Source organism: Antechinus flavipes, chromosome X (genome assembly GCF_016432865.1).
Source record: "Antechinus flavipes isolate AdamAnt ecotype Samford, QLD, Australia chromosome X, AdamAnt_v2, whole genome shotgun sequence".
Classification (NCBI taxonomy): Eukaryota; Metazoa; Chordata; class Mammalia; order Dasyuromorphia; family Dasyuridae; genus Antechinus; species Antechinus flavipes.
Genome location: NC_067404.1, coordinates 23,157,282 through 23,184,489, shown reverse-complemented (window position 1 = coordinate 23,184,489; position 27,208 = coordinate 23,157,282). Strand labels below are relative to the sequence as shown.

The following is a 27,208-nucleotide window of genomic DNA, read 5'->3' as shown; positions in this document are numbered from 1 at the left end:
GCAGGCGAATTTGGAGTTCTAAAATCTACCAGCCCTGGCAACTGGTTGAAAATGTGGGATTTGAGAGAGAATGAACTGGGGGCAATGTGGCGATAAATACATGTGACAACGTAGAGGATCACTGGATTCGGAGGAAAGATACTTGGTTCAAGTTCCAACTTGGCCACATACTAAGTGTGGTTTTGGGCAAGTCAACTGCTCTGTCTGGCCTTTAGTTTCCTTCTTTCTAAAATTGGGGTGCTAGACAAGATGAGCTCTCTATACTCTGTAGTAAGTGTCTCTTCAGTTCTAATTCCTAGACTTTTCACTTTTCAGCCAATTAATGTGTATCCTGTTTAAGCAGTCTTAGATTTCCAGTTCATTGGTCACCCCTTATTCTTCATACTTTTTTAATAGTCATCTTCCAAACAATTTAAGTTGGCCTTCATGCTTTGAGCATACATGTAAGCCATGGACTAGGCAGAGTAGTCTAATGGTCAAAGATGAAGTAGTGTGATAAAATGGAAAGAGTATTAGATGTGGTGCCAGACAACTTGGCTCTGCCACTTTTATGTGTATGACTTGCGTAAGCAACTCCCTTTTATCTGACCTTTGGTTTCCTTTTCAGTAGAAGAAGAAGGTTGGATTACATGATTGTCAAGGTCCCTTTCTGATTCAAATTTTTGATCATAACTAAGGTGCTGGCATCTCTATAGCATCATGATGATTGAGTCAAGTCAATAAGCATTTTAAAGTGCTTACTATATGTTAAGCACTGAGAATACAAAGAAAGGCAAAAATGAAGGAGAGAGTATTTTAATGATTTATATATAATATTTATGGAGGGTATTCGGGGTCATGAAAAGATTTCAGAAGATGAAATCTGAACTGAGACTTGAAGGAAGATGAAAAGCAAAGATGAAGAAGAAGGGAGGGAAATGTCAAGGAGATGGGAGAAGGAGCCTTAGGTACAAGGAACATAAATGAGGTCAGTTTGGATGAATCATAGAGTAGACCATAGTCAAGCACAGGACGACCTGATAGGTTGTAAATAGAGAATTGCATAGTTGATCCTGAGGGGTGATGGGAAGCCACCAGAGTATACTGAGTAAAAAGGGGAATGACATGGATGGACCTACAATTAGAAGATCACTTGGAGAGCTTAGTAGAGGTGGGCTACAGGGCTGTGGAAAGAGACTCTATGAGACAGGGTGATCAGCCAAAAGGCTATTGCAATAAGCCAGGTGTGAGATTGCAAGGATCTGCACCAGGGCAGTGGCAGCAGTAGCATTTGAGGTGAGAAGGGAGTATAGGAGAGATGTGAATAGAGAACTAATAGGCCTTTGAGACAAATTGGACATGAGGGGTGACAGATTTAGGCAGCAAAGATGGCCCAGAGGCTGGGAACCCAAGTGACAGCAAGGGCAGTGGGCCGTAATGAAAAGGGAGGACTTGCGGGGAAAGATGAGGACTTCCATTTTGGACACCTTGAGTTTGAGATGTATGGGGCAGATGCTGCCAGCCCCTTTTGTGTTTGGGGTTTTGTTGTATTTTCTTTCTGCTTTCATCTGCTTTCTAGCTGTGTGGGATTAAAGAACCCTGAAAATGAGGGGTTAAACCTGGAATCAATTTTCCTTTACAGCTGAGGAGCAGTTATTGATGCTGCACTTGCAGTTCAATAAAAGATCTAAAAAGGTAGACCTAGTGCTTCTCCTTCAATAGAAGCAGACTAATCAGTCACAAATGTTTTTTTTTTTTTGCAAAGAAATTGTATTGACAGGTTTATTAAAATGGCTGTCTTGAAAGTTTTAAGCTATCCACTGCCTGACCTATTCCAAAGGCCTTTCAAACACGTGGGGGCCGGATCCAAGAGCCCTCTGTGGCCTAGTCACAGCATCAGGTAAACATCTGCCAAATATTTCACTGAATGAGCTCATTAGGCTTGATTTATACAGGACAAAGAGGTGAGATGTTATAATGCAGTGGTGTAGCCTTCCTAAGTCATTGCTAACTCCGCGTGTATAACTCTCGAGACCCAGCAGGCCCAGATTGGCAGGTGGGACGCACAGACACATTGGGCACAGAAGCAAATAGGTGCTGTCCAGAATGTCTTTTTAGGACTTGGAGTATTCACAGGATTTTGTTAACAGGAGTTCCACCCCCCCCACCCTGCCATGGCTTTATCAGAGCCTCATTGGGTATTTCACAAATGAGGAATATGGTTAAGTGTGTTTCACTGAGAGACCAAGGTCAGCCAAAGCTGCTGATTTCTGTGCCTCACAAGCCAAGTTGCCCAATTCAAATGAACACAAAGCATCCTAAGTTGTGTGTGAAAATGGTATTTGAAGTGACCGCCGTATTTTCTTTTTTTTTTTTTAATTTTTATTTAATAATTACTTTATATTGACACTCGTTTCTGTTCCAATTTTTTTTCCCTCCCTCTCTCCACCCCCTCCCCTAGATGGCAAGCAGTCCTTTATATGTTGGATATGTTGCAGTATATCCTAGATACAATATATGTTTGCAGAACCGAACAGTTCTCTTGTTGCATAGGGAGAATTGGATTCAGAAGGTATAAATAACCCGGGAAGAAAAACAAAAATGCAGATAGTTCACATTCGTTTCCCAGTGTTCTTTCTTTGGGTGTAGCTGCTTTTGTCCGTCATTTATCAATTGAAACTCAGGTCTCTTTGTCAAAGAAATCCCCTTCCATCAAAATATGTCCTCATACAATATTGTTGTCGAAGTGTATAATGATCTCCTGGTTCTGCTCATTTCACGTAGCATCAGTTCATGTAAGTCTCGCCAGTCCTCTCTGTATTCATCCTGCTGGTCATTTCTTACAGAACAATAATATTCCATAACATTCATATACCATAATTTACCCAGCCATTCTCCAGTCGGGCCTGGTTAGTACTTGGATGGGAGAGCGCCGTATTTTCTTTAACAAGATTTTCTTTCTTCTTCTGTCTGAGGAAGAGCTTTTTCCTCTCCGAGGTGGTCACCTTCCTGTTGATGTAATGACTTTGGAAGCATGACAGCTTTGCTACTGGTGGTGTTAATATTTATAGTCCTTTTTTTTTTTAATTTATTTTTTTATTTTTTTTTAATTTTTATTTTTATTTTTATTTTTTTTTAATTTTTATTTAATAATTACATTATATTGACACTCATTTCTGTTCCGATTTTTTTCCCTCCCTCCCTCCACCCCCTCCCCTAGATGGCAAGCAGTCCTTTATATGTTGGATATGTTGCAGTATATCCTAGATACAATATATGTTTGCAGAACTGAACAGTTCTCTTGTTGCGTAGGGAGTATTGGATTCAGAAGGTATAAATAATCGGGAAGAAAAACAAAAATGCAGATAGTTCACATTCGTTTCCCAGTGTTCTTTCTTTGGGTGTAGCTGCTTTTGTCCGTCATTTATCAATTGAAACTCAGGTCTCTTTGTCAAAGAAATCCACTTCCATCAAAATATGTCCTCATACAATATCGTTGTCGAAGTGTATAATGATCTCCTGGTTCTGCTCATTTCACTTAGCATCAGTTCATGTAGGTCTCTCCAAGCCTCTCTGTATTCATCTTGCTGGTCATTTCTTACAGAACAATAATATTCCATAACATTCATATACCACAATTTACCCAGCCATTCTCCAATTGATGGGCATCCATTCATTTTCCAGTTTCTAGCCACTACAAACAGGGCTGCTACAAACATTTTGGCACATACAGGTCCCTTTCCCTTCTTTAGTATTTCTTTGGGATATAAGCCCAATAGAAACACTGCTGGATCAAAGGATATGCACATTTTGATAATTTTTTGGGCATAATTCCAGATTGCTCTCCAGAATGGTTGGATTCGTTCACAACTCCACCAACAATGCATTAGTGTCCCAGTTTTCCCGCATCCCCTCCAACATTCATCATTATTTTTTCCTGTCATCTTAGCCAATCTGACAGGTGTGTAGTGGTATCTCAGAGTTGTCTTAATTTGCATTTCTCTGATCAATAATGATTTGGAACACTCTTTCATATGAGTGGTAATAGTTTCAATCTCATCCTCTGAAAATTGTCTGTTCATATCCTTTGACCATTTATCAATTGGAGAATGGCTTGATTTCTTATAAATTTGAGTCAGTTCTCTATATATTTTGGAAATGAGGCCTTTATCAGAACCTTTAACTGTGAAAATGTTTTCCCAGTTTGTTGCTTCCCTTCTAATCTTGTTTGCATTAGTTTTATTTGTACAAAGGCTTTTTAATTTGATGTAATCGAAATTTTCTATTTTGTGATCAGTAATGGTCTCTAGTTCATCTTTGGTCACAAATTTCTTTCTCCTCCACAAGTCTGAGAGATAAACTATTCTATGTTCCTCTAATTTATTTATAATCTCGTTCTTTATGCCTAGGTCATAGACCCATTTTGATCTTATCTTGGTATATGGTGTTAAGTGTGGGTCCATGCCTAATTTCTGCCATACTAATTTCCAATTATCCCAGCAGTTTTTATCAAATAATGAATTCTTTTCCCAGAAGTTAGGGGCTTTGGGTTTGTCAAACACTAGATTGCTATAATTGACTATTCTGTCTTGTGAGCCTAGCCTTTTCCACTGATCCACTAATCTATTTCTTAGCCAATACCAAATGGTTTTGGTGACTGCTGCTTTATAATATAATTTTAGATCAGGTACAGCTAGGCCACCTTCATTTGATTTTTTTTTTCATTAATTCCCTTGAGATTCTCGACTTTTTATTGTTCCATATGAATTTTGTTGTTATTTTTTCTAGATCAATAAAATATTTTCTTGGAAGTCTGATTGGTATAGCACTAAATAAATAGATTAGTTTAGGGAGTATTGTCATCTTTATTATGTTCGCTCGGCCGATCCAAGAGCACTTAATATTTTTCCAATTATTTAAGTCTGACTTTATTTGTGTGGAGACTTTTTTATAATTTTGCTCATATAATTCCTGACTTTCCTTTGGTAGATAGATTCCCAAATATTTTATGGTATCAACAGTTATTCTGAATGGAATTTCTCTTTGTATCTCTTGCTGTTGGGTTTTGTTGGTGATGTATAAAAATGCTGAGGATTTATGGGGATTTATTTTGTAGCCAGCTACTTTGCTAAAATTATCAATTATTTCCAATAGCTTTTTGGTAGAATCTCTGGGGTTCTCTAGGTATACCATCATATCATCTGCAAAGAATGATAGTTTGGTTTCCTCATTGCCTACTCTAATTCCTTTTATATCTTTCTCGACTCTTATTGCCGAGGCTAGTGTTTCTAATACGATATTAAATAATAATGGTGATAGTGGGCAACCTTGCTTCACTCCAGATCTTACTGGGAAAGGTTCCAGTTTTTCCCCATTGCATATGATGCTTACTGATGGTTTTAAATATATGCTCCTGACTATTTTAAGGAAAAGTCCATTTATTCCTATGCTCTCAAGTGTTTTTATTAGGAATGGATGTTGGATTTTATCAAATGCTTTTTCTGCATCTATTGAGATGATCATGTGGTTTTTGTTTGTTTGGTTATTGATATAGTCAATTATGCTAATAGTTTTCCTAATATTGAACCAGCCCTGCATTCCTGGTATAAATCCTACTTGGTCATAGTGTATTATCCTGGTGACAATTTTCTGTAATCTTTTTGCTAATATTTTATTTAAGATTTTAGCATCAATATTCATTAGGGAGATTGGTCTATAATTTTCTTTCTCTGTTTTCAGCCTACCTGGTTTAGGTATCAGTACCATATCTGTGTCATAAAAGGAGTTTGGTAGGACTCCTTCAATCCCTATTTTTTCAAATACTTTATATAACATTGGAGTTAATTGTTCTTTAAATGTTTGGTAGAATTCACATGTAAATCCATCTGGTCCTGGGGATTTTTTCTTAGGGAGTTGATTGATAGTTTGTTCTATTTCTTTTTCTGAGATGGGACTGTTTAGGATATTTACTTCTTCCTCTGTTAGTTTGGGCAAGCTGTATTTTTGGAGGTATTTTTCTATTTCATTTAAGTTGTCGAATTTATTGGCATAAAGTTGGGCAAAGTAGCTCCTAATTATTGCTCTAATTTCCTCTTCGTTAGTGGTGAGTTCTCCCTTTTCATTTTTAAGACTAACAATTTGATTTTCCTCTTTCCTTTTTTTAATCAGATTTACTAAGGGTTTGTCTATTTTGTTGGTTTTTTCATAGAACCAACTCTTAGTTTTATTAATCAATTCAATAGTTTTTTTACTTTCAATTTTATTGATCTCACCTTTTACTTTTAGAATTTCAAGTTTAGTGTTTGACTGGGGGTTTTTAATTTGTTCCTTTTCTAGCATTTTTAATTGCAAGCCCAATTCATTGACCTTCTCTTTCTCTATTTTATACAAATAGGCCTCTAGAGATATGAAATTTCCCCTTATTACCGCTTTGGCTGCATCCCATACATTTTGGTATGATGTCTCATTATTATCATTTTCTTGGGTGAAGTTATTAATTATGTCTATGATTTGCTGTTTTACCCAATCATTCTTTAGTATGAGATTATTTAGTTTCCAATTATTTTTTGGTCTACTTCCCCTGCTTTTTTGTTGAATGTAATTTTCATTGCATCGTGGTCTGAAAAGGATGCATTTACTATTTCTGCCTTACTACATTTGAGTTTGAGGTTTTTATGTCCTAATATATGGTCAATTTTTGTATAGGTTCCATGAACTGCTGAAAAGAAAGTGTATTCCTTTCTGTCTCCATTACATTTTCTCCAGAGATCTATCATATCTAGCTTTTCTAGTATTCTGTTTACCTCTTTGACTTCTTTCTTATTTATTTTGTGGTTTGATTTATCTAATTCTGAGAGTGCAAGGTTAAGATCTCCCACTATTATAGTTTTACTGTCTATTTCTTCTTGCAGCTCTCTTAGTTTCTCTTTTAAGAATTTAGATGCTACCCCACTTGGTGCATATATGTTTAATATAGATAGTGCTTCATTATCCATGCTACCCTTTAGCAAGATATAGTGTCCTTCCTTATCTCTTTTAATTAGGTCAATTTTTGCTTTAGCTTGATCTGAGATGAGGATGGCTACCCCTGCTTTTTTGACTTCACCTGAAGCATAGTAGATTTTGCTCCAACCTTTTACCTTTAACCTGCATGTATCTCCCCGCTTCAGGTGTGTTTCCTGTAAACAACATATTGTAGGATTCTGGCTTTTAATCCATTCTGCTAACCGCTTCCTCTTTATGGGGGAGTTTACCCCGTTCACGTTTATGGTTAGAATGACCAATTCTGTATTACTTGCCATCTTGTTAACCCGGTTTATGCTTTCCTCCCTTCTTTCCCCTTTCCCCCCCTTCCAAGTATTAAGCTTGTGAGCACCCCTTGCTTCTCACAGCCCTCCCTTTTTAGTGTCCCTCCCCCCGCCTTAGAGTTCCTCCCCCTATCTTACCCCTTTCCCTCCCAGTTCCCGTATTCCCTTCCGCTTAGCTTATTCCTTCCCTTTCCACTTTTCCCTTCTCACTTTTCAATGAGATGGGAGAAGTTTCACCATAGATTGAATATGTCTTAAGATTTTTCACTTAAAGCCAATTCTGAAGGCAGTAAGATACCCACTATATTCATCCCCCTCCATTCTTTCTCTCAGATATAATAGGTTTCCTATGCCTCTTCATGAGATGTACTACCCCCACTTTACCCTTTTTCTGGTACAATGTCCTTTCCACATCAATTTCTAGAACAAGGTATACATGTATTCTTTATACATCTATATAGTCAAAATATAGTTCCCAAGATTAATCTTTACCTTTTTAGATTTCTCTTGAGTTCTATATTTGTAGATCAAACTTTTTGTTAAGTTCTGGTTTTTTCATCAGAAATAGATGAAATTCGCTTACTTCATTGAATGTCCATCTTCTTCCCTGGAAAAAGATGCTCATTCTCGCTGGGTAAGTTATTTTTGGTTGCATACCAAGTTCCTTAGCCTTTCGGAATATCATATTCCAGGCCCTTCGATCTTTTAATGTGGATGCTGCCAGATCCTGGGTGATCCTTATTGTGGCTCCTTGATACTTGAATTGGGTTTTTCTAGCCGCTTGCAATATTTTTTCTTTCATCTGAGGGTTCTGGCATTTGACCACTATATTCCTTGGTGTTTTGATTTTAGGATCCCTTTCAGTGGGTGATCGATGAATCCTTTCAATGTTTATTTTTTCCTCTGTTCCTATGACTTCTGGGCAGTTCTCTTTGATAATTTCCTGGAAGACAGTGTCCAGGCTCTTTTTTTCATCATGTTTTTCTGGGAGTCCAATGATTCTCAGATTGTCTCTCCTGGATCTGTTTTCCAGGTCTGTTGTCTTCCCCAGAAGGTATTTCACATTTTTCTCCATTGTTTGATTTTTTTGGATTTGCTTGACTGATTCTTCTTGTCTCCTCGAGTCATTCAATTCCACTTGTTCAATTCTGATTTTCAGTGAAGTATTCTCTTCACTCACTTTTTTAAAATCTTTTTCTAATTGTCCAATTGAGTTCTTTTGTTCTGTGGAATTTTTTTCCATTTCGCCAATTTTGTTTTTTAGAGAGCTGTTTTCTGTTTCCAGTTCACTAATCCTATTTTTCAAGGATTTTACTTCTTTATCCACTCTCTCTTTAACTGACTTCTCCAGGCTCTTTTCCCATTTTTCTTCTAGCTCCCTTGTGAGAGCCTTTTTAATCACTTCTATGAGGTTCATCTGTGCTGAGGAACAGACGATCTCCTCCTTTGGGGAATCACCTGGGGACTGCCTGTTTTTAGTCTCCTCAGGATTTAGAGTCTGCTCTCTATCTGTGTAGAAGCTGTCAAGGGTTAAAGTCCTCTTCAGCTTCTTGCTCATTCTGTCTATTAATCAGAGACAAACTACCAAAGAAAAACAGAAAAAACTGGAGTCTTTCTTTGGGGGAGGGGCTGGGTGTGTTATCGAGCTTCCTCTACAGACTGCAGGGGGCAGCAGTGAGGCACTAGCAGGACTGTGCTGCGCCTGCGCTCTGAGATCCCAAGTGTGCTGAGTCACTGAGGGGGGGGAAGGGGGGGGCGGCCAGGTCCTGAGAGACTCCAGCTGTTTGGGGTTGTATTCTTCAGCCCCGGTGTTTTGAGCTTCTCTGCTGGGCTGCTGACTTGCTGCAGGTTCCAAACCTGTAGTGAAGCTCTCCCCGCAGAGACGGCTACGATCACTCCCCACCCCCTCTCCAGTCTGCTCCTGTGCCCTCACTGCCGCTGCCCGCCACCTGCGCCCGATCTAAAACCGCCCCAGCCCTCCAGTAAAGACAGACCTTTCTTGGCGGATCTCAAGGATGGCTTCTCTTGGTAACTATTTGTGGGTTTTTTTCAGTCAAGCATTGATTCAGAGGCTTGTAATGAAGTGGATAGTGAGAGAAAGCGCAGAGCTTATGCAACTGTGAGCCTCCTCTCCGCCATCTTAACCGGAAGTCCCTATTTATAGTCCTTTACAAGAGGAAATGTCTTTTGTGCTCTTCCCCTTTATTTCCCAACTTGCTTTTACATGTGTTGATCTGATGATTTCACACATACAAACCAGTTGGATTTGAATCCAGAGTAATACCAGATACCTGCATGCAAAACGGATTCCCGAGAAGCTGCAGCAACAACAAAATTGAGATAGTGTAGGGCGATTCTTCCTCCTGTGTCTCGTGTGGTGAACTTACAAAGCATTTGGTGAGGGAAGATTAAAAGAAATTTCTCATGTTTAAAGTTGGTCGATGAAAGAAAAGCTGTAGGAGGGAAAGAGAAAGGATTGCCCCAATGCATGGGGGGACTGCCAAAGGAGGGACTGGGCTTGGTTGGGCACCAGAATTTCCCTGAGGTCACTGGAAGGACTAAAGGCATCAAAAAGGGGTTCAAGTAAATGAAAGAGCAGGAGAGACAACCTACTTGGACGGCCTTGTCAGATTGCCCCCAAACTAGAGCCACTGATAAAAGATAGAGTAAATTGTAGTGAGTACAAAACAGTGTTTCACTTACCTCTGGTGTGCATAACTTCTAGCTTAACCCTATAGTCTAGGGGAAAAAAGTCCAAGATACAAGCCCATTTACCCAGAATTCCATCCTCCACTTTGAAAAGTTAATCCACCACAACTGCATGCATTCATTCTGACAGTGTATTGACTTTGCAGCTATGGTTATTCCCAGTTAGTAGGCACAGTGAGCCTCTCTTTTGCTATACACATTGTTCCTCTCCAAGGTTTCTCTAAATGTCCATTGACTTTATCCACCCAACAGCTCTTCTGTAATAGCACACAGTGAGAGGGGTCAGCTTGTCAAAGTTATAGAAAAATCACAAGGCTTAAGATTAAACTCATCGCCAAATAACTTGGGTAAAGTCTGAATGTAAACAGTTTTTTGGTCACTGGCACCCATTGAAATCTCAGCAGAATGGGGCCACTTGAAGACTGGCCAAAGAAAAGTCTCACGTTGTACTTTTGAAATTATCCAGCAATTAGATAATAAGAGAGGAAATTTTAATTTATTCATTAATAACAGGAAAGTGAATAGGATAACATATAAGGTTAATAGAATAACATTGGCCTTTATATTCCCCAGATTGGGTATGCCATTGTGCTTTATTAACACAGAGACTAGATTAATAAGGAAATGCTTAGGGCTCGTATGATGTGATTTTTAATACGCTCTAGGCAACTATTTCACTGTTTAGAAGCCTACATGCTGAATTTTTCCATTGTAATTAAATCTCTTTTTAGTACCAAATGTTTTGACTTATGATATGCATATAAGGGACTATACATGAATACACACACATGTATAACCATGAATCATAGCTCAAGGTGGCAGAGCTAAAAACCATCAGCTGGCTAAAATCCACAAAAGGGAACAACAGTTAACTTAAAGTAGTTACTCTTCTTTTTAATTGTCATTTATGTAACCCCTAGTAGAGACAGAGGTGCAGCTTTAAAAATAAATTGGTGCTATTTACATGTAGCAAAGGGCATTGTAATGCAAAAAATAGCCTTTTAATATGAAGGCTACACAGGCAACTGGTACCCATTCTACAGGACTGCAAATATATCCCCAAGTTCCCATGGACTAGTATTCACGTCAAAGCCAAGCCAAAGATTGATCTGTGGCCAAATTAGATTAGGACACACTGTTTTAGATGGGATCCTTTAAATATAGGTCATTTCTAACGTGGAAATATGTTTCCATGATTGCACATGTATAACCTATATCAGATTGCTTGCTATCTTGGGGAGGAGAGTTGGGAGGTAGAAAAAATTAGGAACTCACAGTTTTATAAAAAATGAATACTAATAAGTAAATACAAAATAAATATAGAGCATTAGCAGCTCTCAATAAATTAGACCACATTGCTCCAACATGTTTAAATTTTAAGCCTATATTTCATAACGGAGCCAAGTTCATTTGACATTGTCAAGTGTTATATCTGTTTTAAGTAAACCACTATGCCTTGACTAAAACAAATATAAATATGTGCAAAATAAATCTGTACAATCTGTGTCATTGTTTACCATGAAACCCAAGAGATTGTAGTTTCTCTATTGGCATAAGTCTTTTAGTGATTTGACATGATATATTGTTTGCATTTGGAGTTTAAGAGCTGGGGGATTAGGATTTGGGTTTACACCTGAAGCCTAATGTAGCCTATTCCTTAAACGTACCCAGCCTATTAGTAAGGGCAGGAGGCAACCTGCAAAAAAACAAGGACTCGCCACCTCTCATTTCAAGTAGTTTCTGAAAAGAAAATAGAATATAACTCTTTGTTAAACTGCCAAGTCTATTTATTGTGAGCAAAAGAAAGTATTTTTAGGTCTAGAAAAAGTGCCAGAATTGGATCTAAGTAAATTATGCAGACCCTGACCCTTGTTTACATGAACTTTGGTATGAAGCAAAACACTGACCTTGTGAGTTCCTCTCGTGGAACCTGAGGGAAATTTGAGGCCGTAGGCTGCTTGAGGATTTCAGTTCTTCGAATATGACCCGACAGAAGCTTATTTGTCCCCATGAGTGTGCTGACTTGAACATCATTCACTTCCTGTTTTCTCAAAGTGAGGAAGGAGACACCCTTCTCAGCAGCTGTGAACAAGAGATGGGACTGGGGCCTGAGCTGCCTTAGGACTAGGGAAGAACCCAGAAATCTAGAGAGTTTCCTGTTCTTCAATAACTGGTCCATACAATGCCCAAATGGCAGAGTTTTGATGGAGGGCAGAAATGCCCCAAGTAAATACTAATAAGCTTTGCCTGCTCAATTTCTAATTATTCCACTCGCGAATATTAGTGGGAACAGAACTTTTTGTGACTGAAAGAGGCTTCTTAACAAAAGCCATTAATACATTTGCCAGTGAGTTATAAACAGAAACTCTAAGCTTAAAGAATATGATCAACTGACAAACAGATGTCTCTAAAGGTATTTATTTCCAGCAGAACAGTAGATTGAGAGAGAACAGTGTTTAATGAAATGTAAGCATTTGGGAATTATCACGTTAGCTTTGGACCTGCTGGTTAAAAAATTCCTACTGAATTTTCTGCTATTTAAGTGCACATGAAAACAAAAAAGAACACTTCTTTATTATATTTAGACTCAATGTTAGAACAAGGTAAGCACCGACTCCTTTTTAGGCAGGAAAGGAAAGGAACATTTTAATAGGAATCTTTCTGCAGACTGTGGCTGTCCTACTAAGTCAGACGATTTCTGTGAATAAAAAGAAACAAAACTCTCAATCATCTGAATATCTGCATGGATAATGGACTGAATTTGTCCTGTTTCATCCTCTTGTTCTGGCTTCATGTAGACAGCCTGTGTGTAGCAAAGTAAAACCAGTCAAATCACAGAACAGAAAAGCCATTTTGTGCCAGTTCCCACCTTCATGCTCAGTAAAACAATAAAACTAGGTATGTATCTGCCTAAGTGAGTTAACCCATTCTATAGTTATTGATTATGGTACATTCAAATATATCAATGATGAGGTCATTTAGTAATGAACTAGTTCATTTCAGGTTTTTCTCCTGCAATAGTAGATCAATGCAATTTGCCAATAGAGCCCCCTAGGTTATAGTATAGCCGCGTCTCCCTGCCACCAGAGCAGTCAAGTGGAGGGAGAACAATCGAGCTCCATGGAAACATCTAGGCGCCTAATCCTTTCCCATTTTACCCAGTTAGGCAGTGCTGTGTAGACATAGCTTATGCATACATTCTGATGAGATATCTCTTAAAGGGCTTTGGCCACTGCAAAGCGTGGCACATTTGTCTAATAAAGTAATATAAGTAGCATGATGTCAAATATTTGTAGAGAGAAAATATAAGGGATGTATATAAAAGAATGATAATTAAAAAATCACATTTTATGTGTGACTGACAAGAGTAATATTATGTCTAGGGGAAAAAAAGCAATACCCAAACAAACTGACTTGTGAAATAAGTTCAGGATTTAGAATCTCTCCAGGCCATCTCAGCACTCACCTTGATAATCTTACCACAAAGAAAACATAGTTATTTCCTTTGAGTATTTTTGTAATTTTGCAAAAGAATGAAATTGAATCTCCCAGAAGGGGAGAGATGGGTAATTCATTAAATCTAGATATAAACAGGGATTAATTCTTAAGATCCTAAACCACTATTGAAATTTTATAGAGGTCATCTATCTGATGTATTAGGCTCCCACTTAAGAAATCAGAGGATTATTAGGTAAGCTTCGACTACCTTTAAAATTAACCTGATAAAGTTCCCATAGTTATAGATTAAATTTTCAAGTGCCTTGATGATTAGAAGAATCTGGTGGGCATGCAGTCAATGAGATTCATTGGACAGGAGATGTTGCTGCTGCTGTCATTGGTTTTGTCTGTGAAGGCTGGGTAGTTTTATGGTTGGTGTAATGAAGTGTGACTCAAGTCCTATTCTGTGTTTGCAATTGTACCCATCAAGATCATAGGATTTCAATCAGACAAGGATGACAGAGATCATCTACTCCAGCCTTCTCAGTTTAAAGATGAACAACCTGAAGACCATAAAGAGAAGTAAACACACAGGTAGAAAATCTGGAATCCGTCATTAGTGGGCCCTGCCAGTCTACCTCTGTTTCCTTCTTTCACTCAGGAAAGAGACCGATCATTCTCAGGAAATTGTCATGGCTGGATTTTCTATTAACTTTTTTTACAACAGGATTTCAGGCAGAACGCTATCCTAATGGAGAAGATGTAGCACGCTATAGGTTAGTGTGTTGGGGTTCAGAATTGGGTGACTAAACCCAAAGAATAGTCATGAATGGGTTCCTTTGGAGGGAAGATTCTCGTCTAATACTGGAGCGATCTGCTCGTGCCCTTGTGTTCCATGACAGTGTTATTAGACTCTGTCCTGGGTTGCCTTCTTTTTTTTTCCTCTATATTTGTAATTGATGATCTCATCTTTTGGATGTGTTCAATTATCATTTCTACAGAAATCTTTCTCCGATCTAGATATCCATCTCTACTCTTTCCACTGAGCTTTTAATCCAACATCCACAAATGTTTGTTAGATGTTTCCAACTGGACATCCAGTAGACATCTCAAACTCAGCATTTCAAAGCAGATCCACATTCCAATCCTCTCTTTTGCCATACTTTCCTCTTTCTGTCAAGGATACTACCATCCTTCCAGTCACCCTCGTTTGCAGTCTGGGAGCCATTCTTGACTTTTTACCCTCCCTCACCATCCCCACCCCCAGTATGCAATCGGTCACCAGATTTTGTTGCTTCTGTATTGACACTATCTCTTCTCCCTTCACCTGTCTATCCTCCAGGCAACTGCTAAAGTAATATCCTTAAAGTACACATCTAACCTTGTCACTCTCCTTCTCAATAAGCTTCAGTGGCTCCTATTATCTCTGTAATATAATATAATATAAATTCCTCCATTTGGAATTCTTAAAGCCCTTCACAAGCTTTCCATTATTACCCTTTCATACATTTTATAGTGTAGCTCAGAACTGTTCTTGCTCTTCCCTATATATCTATCTTCCATCTTCATCATCCTGTCTTTTCACTGGTCATCCCCAATTCCTATAATGCTCTTTCTTTTCTCCCCTGCTTGCTAAAGGAGGTATTTCCTGGTTTCCTTTCCAACCTGCTCATACCTTCTAAGGTTACCTTGTAGCTACTTTATATGCATCATCGGAATATCTCACAATAAAATGTCAGCTCCTAGGAAGTGAGGGTCATTTAATTTTGTCTTTGTATCTTCATGCTTAGCGTAGGGCCCAGCACTATAGATTTGTTGATAGCCTATGTCTATGAATAGATTGTCCATTGGTGCATTGTGCTGGTAAGGATCTTCTCAGTGGCTGTGAATTACATGATCTAGGAATTTGTGATGAGCTCATGAGAAGGTATGGATCCTAGTGTTCCCTTATCGCTGCCCTTGGTAATAAGAGAAGCCTGAGAACTAAGGAAGGGTTAATTCTACAGAGCTCAGTACACATGTCTTCAGCACTAAGATTTGTGAGGCACTATCAACAGTGCTGTGTACACAAGATGAAACATGGCGTAGACTCAGAACAAGGACTGCGAATCTACAAACAAGAGGGATAAAGCCCATGCACAAATAAGTATTTAATGAGAACCAACATAGGAGGGCCTGACAAAAATCTCCTAAAAACATGAGGAAGCAGAGATCATTGACTTAAGAATAACTAGGCAACTAATCACTAAATACTAGTGAAGACCTCATGGAAGAGGTAGCTCCTGAGCTGGGTTTTAAGGAAAGCGGAGAATTTCCCAGGCAGACATGTGAAGGGAAGTGCATTTGAGTTTGGGAATTTACTCCCTCCTGAGCTAAGTAGTGAAATGGAAGGAAACAAGCATTTATTAAGCACTTGCTATGTGCCAAAATTTGAACTTAGGTCTTCCTAACTCCAGACCCAGCACTCTTTATCCATCATGCCATCTAGCTGTAAAATAAGAGGAAGACTTACCACAAGGAGGAGCTGTCAGAGACATGGTCATTGTAAAGTGAATATTGATATGGAGAATAAGGGGAGATGCTTGTATTTCTCCTTGAAGTAACTATCACTTTAGATTCATCATCATTTCACATATCTGTGATCTTTCGGTATGTTTCATAATCTGGTATATTTTATTTGATCATACATATATACATGCTCAAACTCATAAAGAAAACACGCAATTTGTAGCTTCTTCCCCATTTCATGTCCTTCTCTAATGCAGTCTTATCCTTGAGCTTTAGTTTATCCAGTTTAAGTATAATTTTAGGAGAATTATTTAGTACATTGATGTGGTTGGGACTTTTTTTCAACAGTAGAGAACACCTCCCTTGTAGGAGAGTCACTCGACATTTTCTATAAGGAGGATAGAAGTTACCAAAACTCAGAAATTACAAATTAAAGCAGCATAATTACCTCACCTACATTTTCCAATCTGTTTAAATTACTGTAATGCATGTTTTTAAACTCACAATTAGCTGCATTCCCAATATGTCCCCTTTTTATTGAACCACACAATGCTATAGCACATCATTTCATTTATTGGTGATCTCTCTCCCATCCTGGGTCACGTATCTGCCGTGTGGAATTGTCTGCTCAATACCCGTCCTTTTGGAAAGCGAATCTCCTCATCTTTACATTTCAACAGAAAGGTTTTGGCCATTTAAGGCCACATAAAAATCATACAAAAATAATCTATTTAAGAAAAAGATTTTCATTCACATTTGTGCAGTCACTTAACTCTTTAAAAATATGAGACATCTCAAAAGAAGTGCAAGTTATTAACAACTGTAAGAAAGAATGCCCCAGGTCACTAATGGTAAGAGAAATCCAGATCCAAACAATGCTAAGGTATCTCCTCATGAATATAAAATTGGCAAAAATAATAAAAGATGAGAATAGTATTGGATGGGTGGTATAAATACAAGCACACTAATGCATTGTTGGTGGAGCTGTGAATTAGGAAAACTACTCTCAAAGCAACTTGGAATTATCTTAAGAAAGTACCATAAATGTCCCTCCTCTTTGGCTTAGAGATCTCACTGCTAGATGTATACTCCAAGCAAATCACTGTCAAAAAGAAAGTCTCACACTCGCCAAAATATTTATAGTAGCACTTGGTAGTAATAAGCAACTTGAATCTTAAATAGGTATTCATCTGGCCAAACAAACTGATATGGGAATGTAATGTAATAAGATGATGCTATAAGAAACAAGAAATATGCTGAATCTAGAGAAGCATGGAAAGACTTAAATATGAACTGATGAAAACAGAAGTAAACAGAGACAGGGAAATAATACAGACAATGACTACAATAATGGAACTGGAAGGAATACCAGAAAACAGTCAAAACTGAATGTTGTGAGATACCAGTTAATGAACTTGGTCCCAAAGCACAGAAAATGAGAAGAAACTATCCTCTCCTTCTCCCTCCCCACCCCACCCTTCTCCATGGAACATAATAGCAAAAGGTGTGTAGGGGTGTGTGTGTGTGTGTGTGTGTGTGTGTGTGTGTGTGTGTGTGTGTGTGAGAGAGAGAGAGAGAGAGAGAGAGAGAGAGAGAGAGAGAGAGAGAGAGAGAGAAAGGATTTTACTGCATTATTTTCTTTTTAAAAATCCTTTGTTATCTCTCTCTGAGAGGAAGAAATACAGGGAGTCATCTAAGCATTGTAAAAACAAAAGATATCAAATCAAGTATTTTTAAACGAGGGCAGAAGCTAACTGCATGCTGGATGAACTCAGTACAGTTGTTCTTTTTCATGAGGATAAAAGGGATGGGCAGAGAGAGATTTGAGAAGAACAGTTCGAAACACCTCTGACTCGAGCTGTGAATTTCAAACCGATGAAAAGTTAATTACTAAAGCAAAGGGAATGACTTGACTGAGACAATCTGAGTCAATAGCAACCCAGGAAAAAAACCGTCATGTGAAGGAAATATTTTCCTGTAATGATTTTATAAAAGACTACATTTCAAAGGGACCTGCCCAAAACACAATTGTATTCCTCCCGATCATAGGGAAATAATTAGCTCAAATTGGCTGGCTTGATGCACAGATAGCATTTTCAAATGATACATTTCTTAATCAAAGCCCCAGTTCTTCACTGGCCCCTCTTTGATTTCTTGCTCTACCCCCTCTACTGTCACTGTGCATACTCACAATGATGCAGTCGCTCTGTTCTAAAAGAAATGGAACACACTCCTGAACCTAGTGCCATTTTAGTAACCTGAATTGTTGGAAATAAAAAAATGAGGAAAAGCCAGCTGCTTTCACAATTTTGAGGAGCTAGGACAGGTTTGGTCTCAGTGCTTCCCCAATTATCTTTCTGTGGCCTGCTACCCCAAAGCATTTCCCTCTAAGCAGGATCAGCACGTGAGAGAAAGGAGGCCTGCGGATGGGTGGAAAAGCTTTAGAGCATGAACAGACTGATGGATTTGTTGCCCAGTATCCTGCTCTTCCTTTGCTATCATCATTTGGCAGATCTGGAAGATCAACTCCAATAGCAGAAATACATACTTTGAGAAGCAATGTGAATTAGCGATTCCTTCTCCACCATGATTATGTCACTAAGTTTCAGGTGTTACAAGAGCCAACGAGAGGTCTGTTTCTTTGTTTTTAGCCTGTTAGATCTTCGGCTTGCCTTCTTGCCATTTTAGCAATGTCAAATTTCAGACTCCGACAAATGATTGACATACAGTTCTTGACTTCTAGCCTAGTCCAAGAATAACTGATATTTTTTTTCTTTAGCAACAGAATCTAAGTTTCATCAGACCAGAAGTGGGATTCCAAAATCAAAATATGGCAGTTTGAAATTAGGTTCAGAAGGATGAAGTTATTCAACAAGCATGCATATTCCATATTCTAATGTTCTATTGCATACAATACAATTCCTGTTACAAATTTACTTTTTTCCTCCATGTCTCTGGTCTTCCCTACATTCCTCATCTCCCTTCTCCATATCCCTTCCCTCTCCTGCAAAGTCTTTATGAAACTAATACTGCTACTCGGACACCAGAAAAGGACACAGCTTTATTTTCTCCTCCCTTTTTCAACTCCCCTTTCTATTACTATGATTTATTTAGCTTAAATGCATTCTAGAAATCTCTGAGTTTGTTTCTGATGCCGTAATTATGCTATAGAGGTGGGGGGAGGGGAAATCATCCCTAAAAACCTCCAGGTGTTTAAACACTTTGGTAGACTGTAACCATTCTACCATCAGTGCCCCCAGCTGTGTTGCTTAGCAACATTTTAATTCAACAAGAATCGAAGGAGATGAAATCCCTGTGGAGAGGGAAACAGAAATAAGAGGGCCGTTGACAGATGATCTGAGTTGTTTCTTCTAATATACTGTGAAGATCACTACCTCTTTTCATGAATGATAAATGGACTGTACACAAATCAATGGATTCAGCAATAAACTGGAACCCAGGCTCCATGTCCAAGCTGGTACAGGCCAAGAGGCCCAGAGATTGACTCATTTAGATGATTCAAGCTCTGTTTTCTCAAAGGTTTCACGAGTATAAATTGAGCTGAGCTTTTGGCCATCCTTTGCCCTTTTGTGGTGTTAGCCGATAAAAAACAATTTGGCAACGAATTTCCTTTGGACCAAGTCACGGGGTGGGGGGTTGTGATTGGTGGTCACAGGAGGGATCTGTGATGATGTTCGGTTTAGTGGATTCATGTCACCTACCTCAAAATGCAAGAAGGATTCTGTGTGAGCAGCCTCTTGCCCCTATTTTTTAAAAGTCACATTCATAGACGCTAGAATGAAGAAATGCACATGAGAAAGATTACAATCTAAGTAGTATTTTTCACTTTGCACTTGTGAGATTCCTGCTGAATTCAAGATTGCAGCCATGTGCTGTCACGTCAGCGTCTGGAAGCAGACCTGGCACAGGTGACAACATTCCCTTGAAGAGATGAATTTGTTTTTTGTCTCCAGCTCTAGTTTCCCAAGGCAGCCTGCTTCGGTTTACTTAGTATGGTGCTGGGAAGCGTTCTGATATCATAGATTATCTTGGCAATCATTTAGAAGATTATACCTATTAATGTTGCTTAATTTCATTTTTTCTTTCATTCACAGGACATCGAAAAGGCAAAAGCCACGGACATTCCTTCAAAGTAAGTTCCTTTTGATATCAGTTGGATATTTCAACTTTAATGCTGTCCATGAAAAGAAAAATAATTGTGTGTGTGAGGGAGGGAGGGAGGAAGAGAGGAAGAGAGGGAGAGAGAGGGGGGGAGGGAAGGCAGGCAGGCAGGGAGGCACTGGAGTTTGATTTAATCCTGAATTGTGGCCATAAAAAATTCTCTTAATCAGCAGGGGCCTGCTTCGGTTTTCCCCATATCCCTGATGAGCAAATGCCCTAAGTTGTGCCCAGTTTACATAAATTAATATGTGCATTCTATGAATAGCTGCCAAATAATATTATAATCATTTTAGACAAATAGTACTTCTGGCCTTGTGGGCTTTGCACATGCTAAAAAGATTACATTTTTAATTGCAAGCCTTAGAAAGATCTGACAGAGAGGGAAATCACTGAAAGTGTGCCAAATGCTTTCTGGCCACGTGGGAATGTTTTGCACCTACCTCTTATGTGCCTAGGCCTCTCTGCTCTCGTGATGAAAAGCTCAGAAAATTCTCTTTTTCTTTTTGTGCTGCTGATTTCTGAAAGGTGAGCTAGCCGGGGCCAATTTCAGGGCATTTTCTGAAATATTGTTCAGTTGGAAGGCGGCAGCATACCGCTCATTTCATTATAGTACTTTCTAGACATCTGGTCTGTATCTCCAGAAGAAAGGTTTTTTCAGTCAAAGAGATGCTTGAGCATTAGTCATTTGATGTGGCATCTGATTTCAATGTTCCTACATTGGACAAATTCAGAAAGCTGTTAAATTTCCAAAGGAAGGAACCAGTCTAGTTACTGTGTTAATACATCTCGAGCAATAGCATGTCCCCAGGAGTTGCACATCACAGAGAGGAGAGGGTCAGTACTGTAGTCCTGTGGTCAGTTAGCTCAGTGGTTTGGAGCATGGCACTAATGAGGTCAATCTCTGGGTGAGCTCGTTAGTGTTCCGCTTTCCCACCATCACAGTGTGCCACTAGCCCTGACTGGCCATCTCCCAACTGAACCCTCCATCATGAGAGTGTGAGCCAGAGACAAATCTATTCCCATTGCAATTGAAACTCCTGCAGAGCCCAGAGCCACTATAGATCCCAGGAGAGCCTCAATGCCTGACCATTTTTTTCATGTAGAACTCTCCAAATCTACACTGAAAATGGCAGAAATTTTCTTTTCACTTATTGCTAAAAATGATTTCTACAAATAAGCATATGTTTTTAATGACCGTATTTATTCGTGAGAAAGATTCCATAGAGTATCCAGCAAGTTCAGGACTATAACAAGGAGGAAAAAAAATAGATTGGGGGTTAGGTGTGGGGGAAGCCACACAGTGCGATGGGAATTGCCCGAAGGATCAATAATATAATGTAGAGTTTTTGAGATTTTTTGAATGCCTTAGTTGGTTTTAAAATCTGCTCGGTAACAGACCCAAGTCACAACCAGCTTCTGGGAGTTTGGGATTGTCCTCCAATTTTAAAAGCTATTGAACTCAATGGGGCTTTACACTCTCTTGTGCTTGGGTTCATGTCAGCAACTCACCATTTAAGCCTTTCCATCAGAGAATCATAAGATACCTGAGCCCTGGAAGTAAGTTATGACTACATGGGTCCAACTTGACAGCAAGTGAAAATCCTTGATGTTTTGTTGGTGATTAACAGATTCTCTTAGTCTCCAAGTAGTTGGTCTCATATCACCACTGATGCTTATGGCAAGAAAAGTTCTAGAGGCCAGATTAAGCACTACTTCTACTTTCTGTGCTATTATAGGTGGCCCTGAAACAAACTCAGCAATTACAAGTACCTTGGCCCTCTGCAAGTATGTCTCTCAGGCTACAACTATAACTAGATTTGGCCCCTTCCAAAGAATGTGGACCTCCTCCAGAAGAAGGCATTATCGGTTTTAGAAGGGTGATCCAGCCCTCTCGCTCAACTTAATTTGAGTCCAACCCACAAGTGGAAGGGGCTTATCCTAGTGAGGGCCTGCCTCCCACCCAAGAAGATAGCAGGTGACTGATCACAGCCCCAAAGTCTTCTCCCTTCATACTTATCATTTAGTTTCATGAGTGTGCTCCTAGCTAGTGGCTTTGCAATGCTCATTCTCAGAGCAAAGGATCCCTCCTAGGTCTCCGGGGGTCTCTTTCTTTGAATATGCAATGTTGAATGTTTGTATCTGGCACTGGAGAAGCAGAGATTGTCTGGCTCCAATGGGAAACTGGCATGCAGATCAGTGAATATCGCAAATATGTATTTGTATTAAGTACTGTCACTAGATTAGGAAAGGGCAATAGATGTGAATTACTCCTTGACAGCCTCGGTTTACTTTCTTAGCCCATTCTCTTTGCATCCATTAAAAACCAGCAAAGCGACTAAAGAGGATTTATTGACCACTCGGCATTGTGCTTATGAAATCCTACTTGATAAAAGATATTTTTATTGACCTAGTTTGAGGAAGGAAATATCTTATAAGCAAGCAACTGAGGACTCTCACTAGGTCTAAAGCCAGGGTACATTGCAGCATCTGTGGGATTATCTTTAGCAAGGAATATATAGCGTGTGTTAGTTGTTAGTTAGCCTTGTTACACGCTGATGCAGCCAGTACAAAGGCTCTTATTCATTTAAGTTGTCATTTCACCAAGGGTTAATTTCAAAGTAGCCCAATGGCTGCCCAAAGACTCTGCTCCCACTCTTTTGGTGTGTGTTTGACATGCCAGGAAAGGCTGCCTTTTCCCACCTCCATGATCCATTCTATTTGCAGTATCTTTAATTTCAGCTTCTCTCCTTAACCTTAGGTGATCATTCAACATGTGGTTGTCTGTTTAAAGTAATGTTTAGGTATGTTTATACCTATACATACATATAGATGTAGCAAAGGTAGACATAGAATGTATCTGTGCTAAGGATTTGACCCTGGAACATTTAATATTCTTTCAGGGGGCAAAAATCAAAACGGTATATATGTATAACCTTAAGCATAATTGCTTCCCAAGGTCTTTGGAAATGCATAGGAATTTTACTTGTTTCAGAATTCAGCCCCAATTTTCATGTCACAGCATCCCTGATTCTTAAAATATCAAAGAGAATTTTGCTTGAATTTTAACATTCCGCACTTCTCATATTATCGGTAGCTTCCATTGAGAAAACAAGGCCTGACAGATTAGTGATTTCTTCTGCTATAGGGACCTAGCCAAGATGCTAAAAGATACATTTCTGCTATTAAGCCTTATCTGCTAGTGCACTTCTGCAAAGGTGACTTGCTTTTCTCTAAAAGCCCTGCTCCAATCGGTTGAGTTGATTTGAAGTGAGTTCGACATCTTTTACCAAAAAACAGAAATATCTTCAGTTGTCATGAGTATCATATTGTTCCTTGTTTTTGTACTTTACCGACATATTCTTCATCTTTCCCAACCTCACATCTGGACTCATTCAACTTCGAAAACTCTCATTTGCTTCTAAAAACAGTGACTTTCTTTCACGTACAATGCTCTGGTTCAGTGATGGTGTAGAAGAACTTAGGAGTGCTAGAAAGTCTTCAAAGTCGATTTCATTTCTTTCCATGAAAATAATTTGATTTCCATATCACATAGAGAGAACCTTCATGTGAATTCTCACAGCGGGCAAATAGTAGGTTGTTGTCAATATCCCTCCATAAGGGAGTTCATTGTGTTACATGTTCCCTAAGGTCCCTTTCAACCCTGAGCTTCCACAATCGAGGAGGTAACTGATCTACTCAAATTATATGGGCGACTAGCCTTTTGGGGGGAATTGTCTGAAGTTGTGTTTAAACTAATGTAAAAAGTTTGTGTTAACATAAATGAGTTTAAATGGATAAGTAGAATTTTTTATTTTTTGAATTTTATTCCTCACCTTCCACATTATTCTGTTATAACCTCGATGAAAAGCATGTGGCAGCACTAAAATGACTAGGGTACAGGAAGCTCATTAGCAGAGGCTACTATGCTAATATACTCATGCAGATAACATAGGATAACAAGGATAGTATAGTTGTAGTCAGAGTGACCGAGTCAAAATCCTATCTACCTCAGCTACTTGGGAGCAAATTGGGCAGATTACCTCATCTCTTTGACCCTCTGTTTCTTTGAAAGGTATTAAGATGCTGAGGTCCTTTCCAGCTCTTAACTCCAGTGATTCAAAAGAGAAAATAAAGTAGCATACAAAAAGGCACCAGGCAAGAAAGGGGATTTTTTGAAGCCCATAGATATTATAGATAGAGGGGCCCCAATGGCTCACTCTCCTTTATACATAAAAAGGTTTTGTTAAAATGCTAGAAAATTGTCTTTTTAAAAGCTTGCATCTCTGGGAAAAAAAAGTTTGTGTTTTGTTTTTCATATCTTATATTCCAAAATAATCTCTGTTGCTAAGAAGAGATTTGAGGTGTGATTGTTTTTCATGAGACATGACTGCCATGTTACGTATAGATTCAATCTCTTTAAACTTGGACTCCCCATTCAAACCCAATTCTTGGAGAGAGAAGGGGATATGATTAAAGGAAATCCCTAACTTGGGACATAGAATTGTTTTTATTGATTCTAGCTGTTAAGTTGGCTTTTCCCCTCTACGATCCTGAGTGTCTCATCTTGTCTGGCTTTTTAAAGCAATGTGAACTTTCTCCATTTGGTTTCATAAAAAATAAATAGTACTTATTAGAATGTTGTCAAGACAATTAATACTTGGATGCAAGTGGCTCCAGCCCCCTTTGCCACTATTCACAAAACTCTAACAAATTGCCTATAAACATCTTTTCTATCCCTAACGATACTTTTATCACCTATTTGACCAAAAATGGTGGTGGTGATAGTTTTCTCAGCTAAGACAAGCTTTTCTTCCAAATTAAAAGTCATCCAGAATGAAATATAATCTGACCTCCATAACTACTGGAAACTGGAATGCTGGCCAGGTTTAACTTTGAAAGAAGGCTTCCCCTTCTTAATAGAATGGTAGAGATTGAAGATGGAAGTAGAGAGAAAGAATGGCAGGCAAGGAAGGGCTTTTAGAAGCCATCTAGATCCACTCCTTAATTTGGTAGATTAGGAAACTGAGACCCAAAGAGATGAAGTGACTTGGTCGTTTACTCAGCCAAATGTTAAGTATCTCTTACCCTGTAAGATACTTACCCTTAAGTATCTCTTACCCTGACCCAAAGTTTGTTGTATTTCTTCATTTGATTTATCTCATCGCTTTCGATAATATCTCTAGGTTCACCACTTTAAAATCATGTGTTTTTACTTATATAGGAGATATAAGATGCATAGGCTTAACTCCCTACCTACCTATTTATCTCTCTATCTCACTTCGCTCTCCATACCCAGCCCTAGCGTCAAGGATTTAAGCACTTAAGGAGTCATAGAGAACAGAATTAGTCTTCACTGAGAAGTAAGTTTTCAGTCAGGTCACTCCCTAGCGCACTGCCAAATTATGCTAAGCTCACTCAAGATCAGGCCACATGATTGAATGAGACCCTTCTATACTTAAAGGAAGCCAGCTTTTTATCAGTTAATTAATCAACAAATATTTATGAATCATCTATTCACTATGTGCCAGGTACTTAGTACTAGGCAATGGAGACACAAATCAAAATGAATGAAACAATTTCTACTCACAAGAATCCTCTATTCTAATTTGCCCAGACTCAGTTAAACAGACACTTTGAGAGGGGCATTAACATTTTGGCTTTCAAAGAAATGCCTTGCTAATCAGCAGGATGAAAACAGAGATCTCCTCATTGATAGCACTGTGGGAAGGCAGCCAGATCTATGATATCATTAACTGCGAGAGATGTCTTTTCAGAAAAATTCTCAGGAAATATGAAATTCTAAAGAAAGGAAATTGATTTGGCTACAGCAGACAACCATAGCTGTTCCCCTTTTTAATGTTGTTCTTCCCCCCACCATAGTAAGGTAAAGATTAAGGGTAAATCCCACAAGCTTTTTCTGATACCTCAGCTCTCAAATTTATCATCGCCTCTCGTGCAATTTGACATGCAACAAACATACTCATAATTTTCTTTAAATGTTTCCGATCGGAAAGGACTGGTCTCAAGATGAGGAAGACCTGAACTTAAGCCTTGCATTTCACAAAAACTAGTTGTGTTATCATGAGCAAGTCACTTAACTGTTCAGAGATTCAGGCAACTAAGACTAGAAGTTAAAAGATGAGTAACTGATTTGAATCAGTGGAGGGAATCTTAGATGTGGACTATTTGCTGTAATGTTTCAAACCCGTTTCAAGAAATCCAGAAAGTCAATCCTTGGGGGGGGGGAGTTGCTTTAATTTGAAGTAGTGAACTGATACGATACCCTTATAAAAATATGGAATCCGTTGCTTTGATGAAAACTTAGGAAATTTTAGTTAAGAGAACAAAAACAATGTTGAAGACGTTTATTTTTGCAAGTTGGACTTAAAGATGGATTATAAAGCAATATTTATAAATTTTTGACAAAACAGACATAGCCAAGTCCTTCACTCTGAGATGCAAGCAGGTGCCTACTTAGTCCATTTACGAGATTCTGAAGATTCCAGCTACAAAGCTCATGAGAAAAGTCTACTATCAACCGAGTGGTAGGCCAGCATAGAATGTCCACATGTGTTCCAGTGCTCCAGCATCTTCCATATGGATGACACCATCTTAGGGAATCTAGACATCAGCCAAACCACCATTATGTGATCCGAGGCTTTTTACCATTCCATCTTTACCTTTGCTTTATAGCCCCTAACCTATTGTTTGTCCTCTGTGTGACCTCTCCTCCTCCTCCCTTCATTATGTACTAACTACAATCTCTCCTCTTCTCAGTATTAGTTCCTTGGTGAATTAGTTCATCTTCTACACGAGGAGTGTCAAACTCAAATAAATATGGGGACCACTAAACAATACCAAAGGATCCCTGCGGGCCACATATTGACTTAGAAAACCACACATTAATATTATCTATGTTTTATTTTGTTTGAACTTATCCTGTTAGATATTTCCTGACTTGTGTTTGATACCTCTATAAAATTATTAGATAATCTCCACTAGACCCTCCAACTTATATCTCACTAATCAATTCTCCCCTTTGCTGCAGTAAGCTTGACAAAACTCTTCACCCCTTCTCAAGCCTC

At 38.8% G+C, this 27,208-nt stretch overlaps 1 protein-coding gene across 2 annotated transcripts in view; it reads left to right on the top strand.

Annotated features, from left to right (window-relative positions):
* AFF2 (ALF transcription elongation factor 2) overlaps positions 1-27,208 on the top strand; it is a 589,532-nt gene that overhangs the window by 483,392 nt on the left and 78,932 nt on the right. For both annotated transcript variants that reach the window (XM_051968827.1, XM_051968826.1), the window contains exon 8: positions 20,057-20,094. In XM_051968827.1, the coding sequence (XP_051824787.1) occupies positions 20,057-20,094 (38 nt within the window). The remainder of the gene's footprint in view (positions 1-20,056; positions 20,095-27,208) is intronic.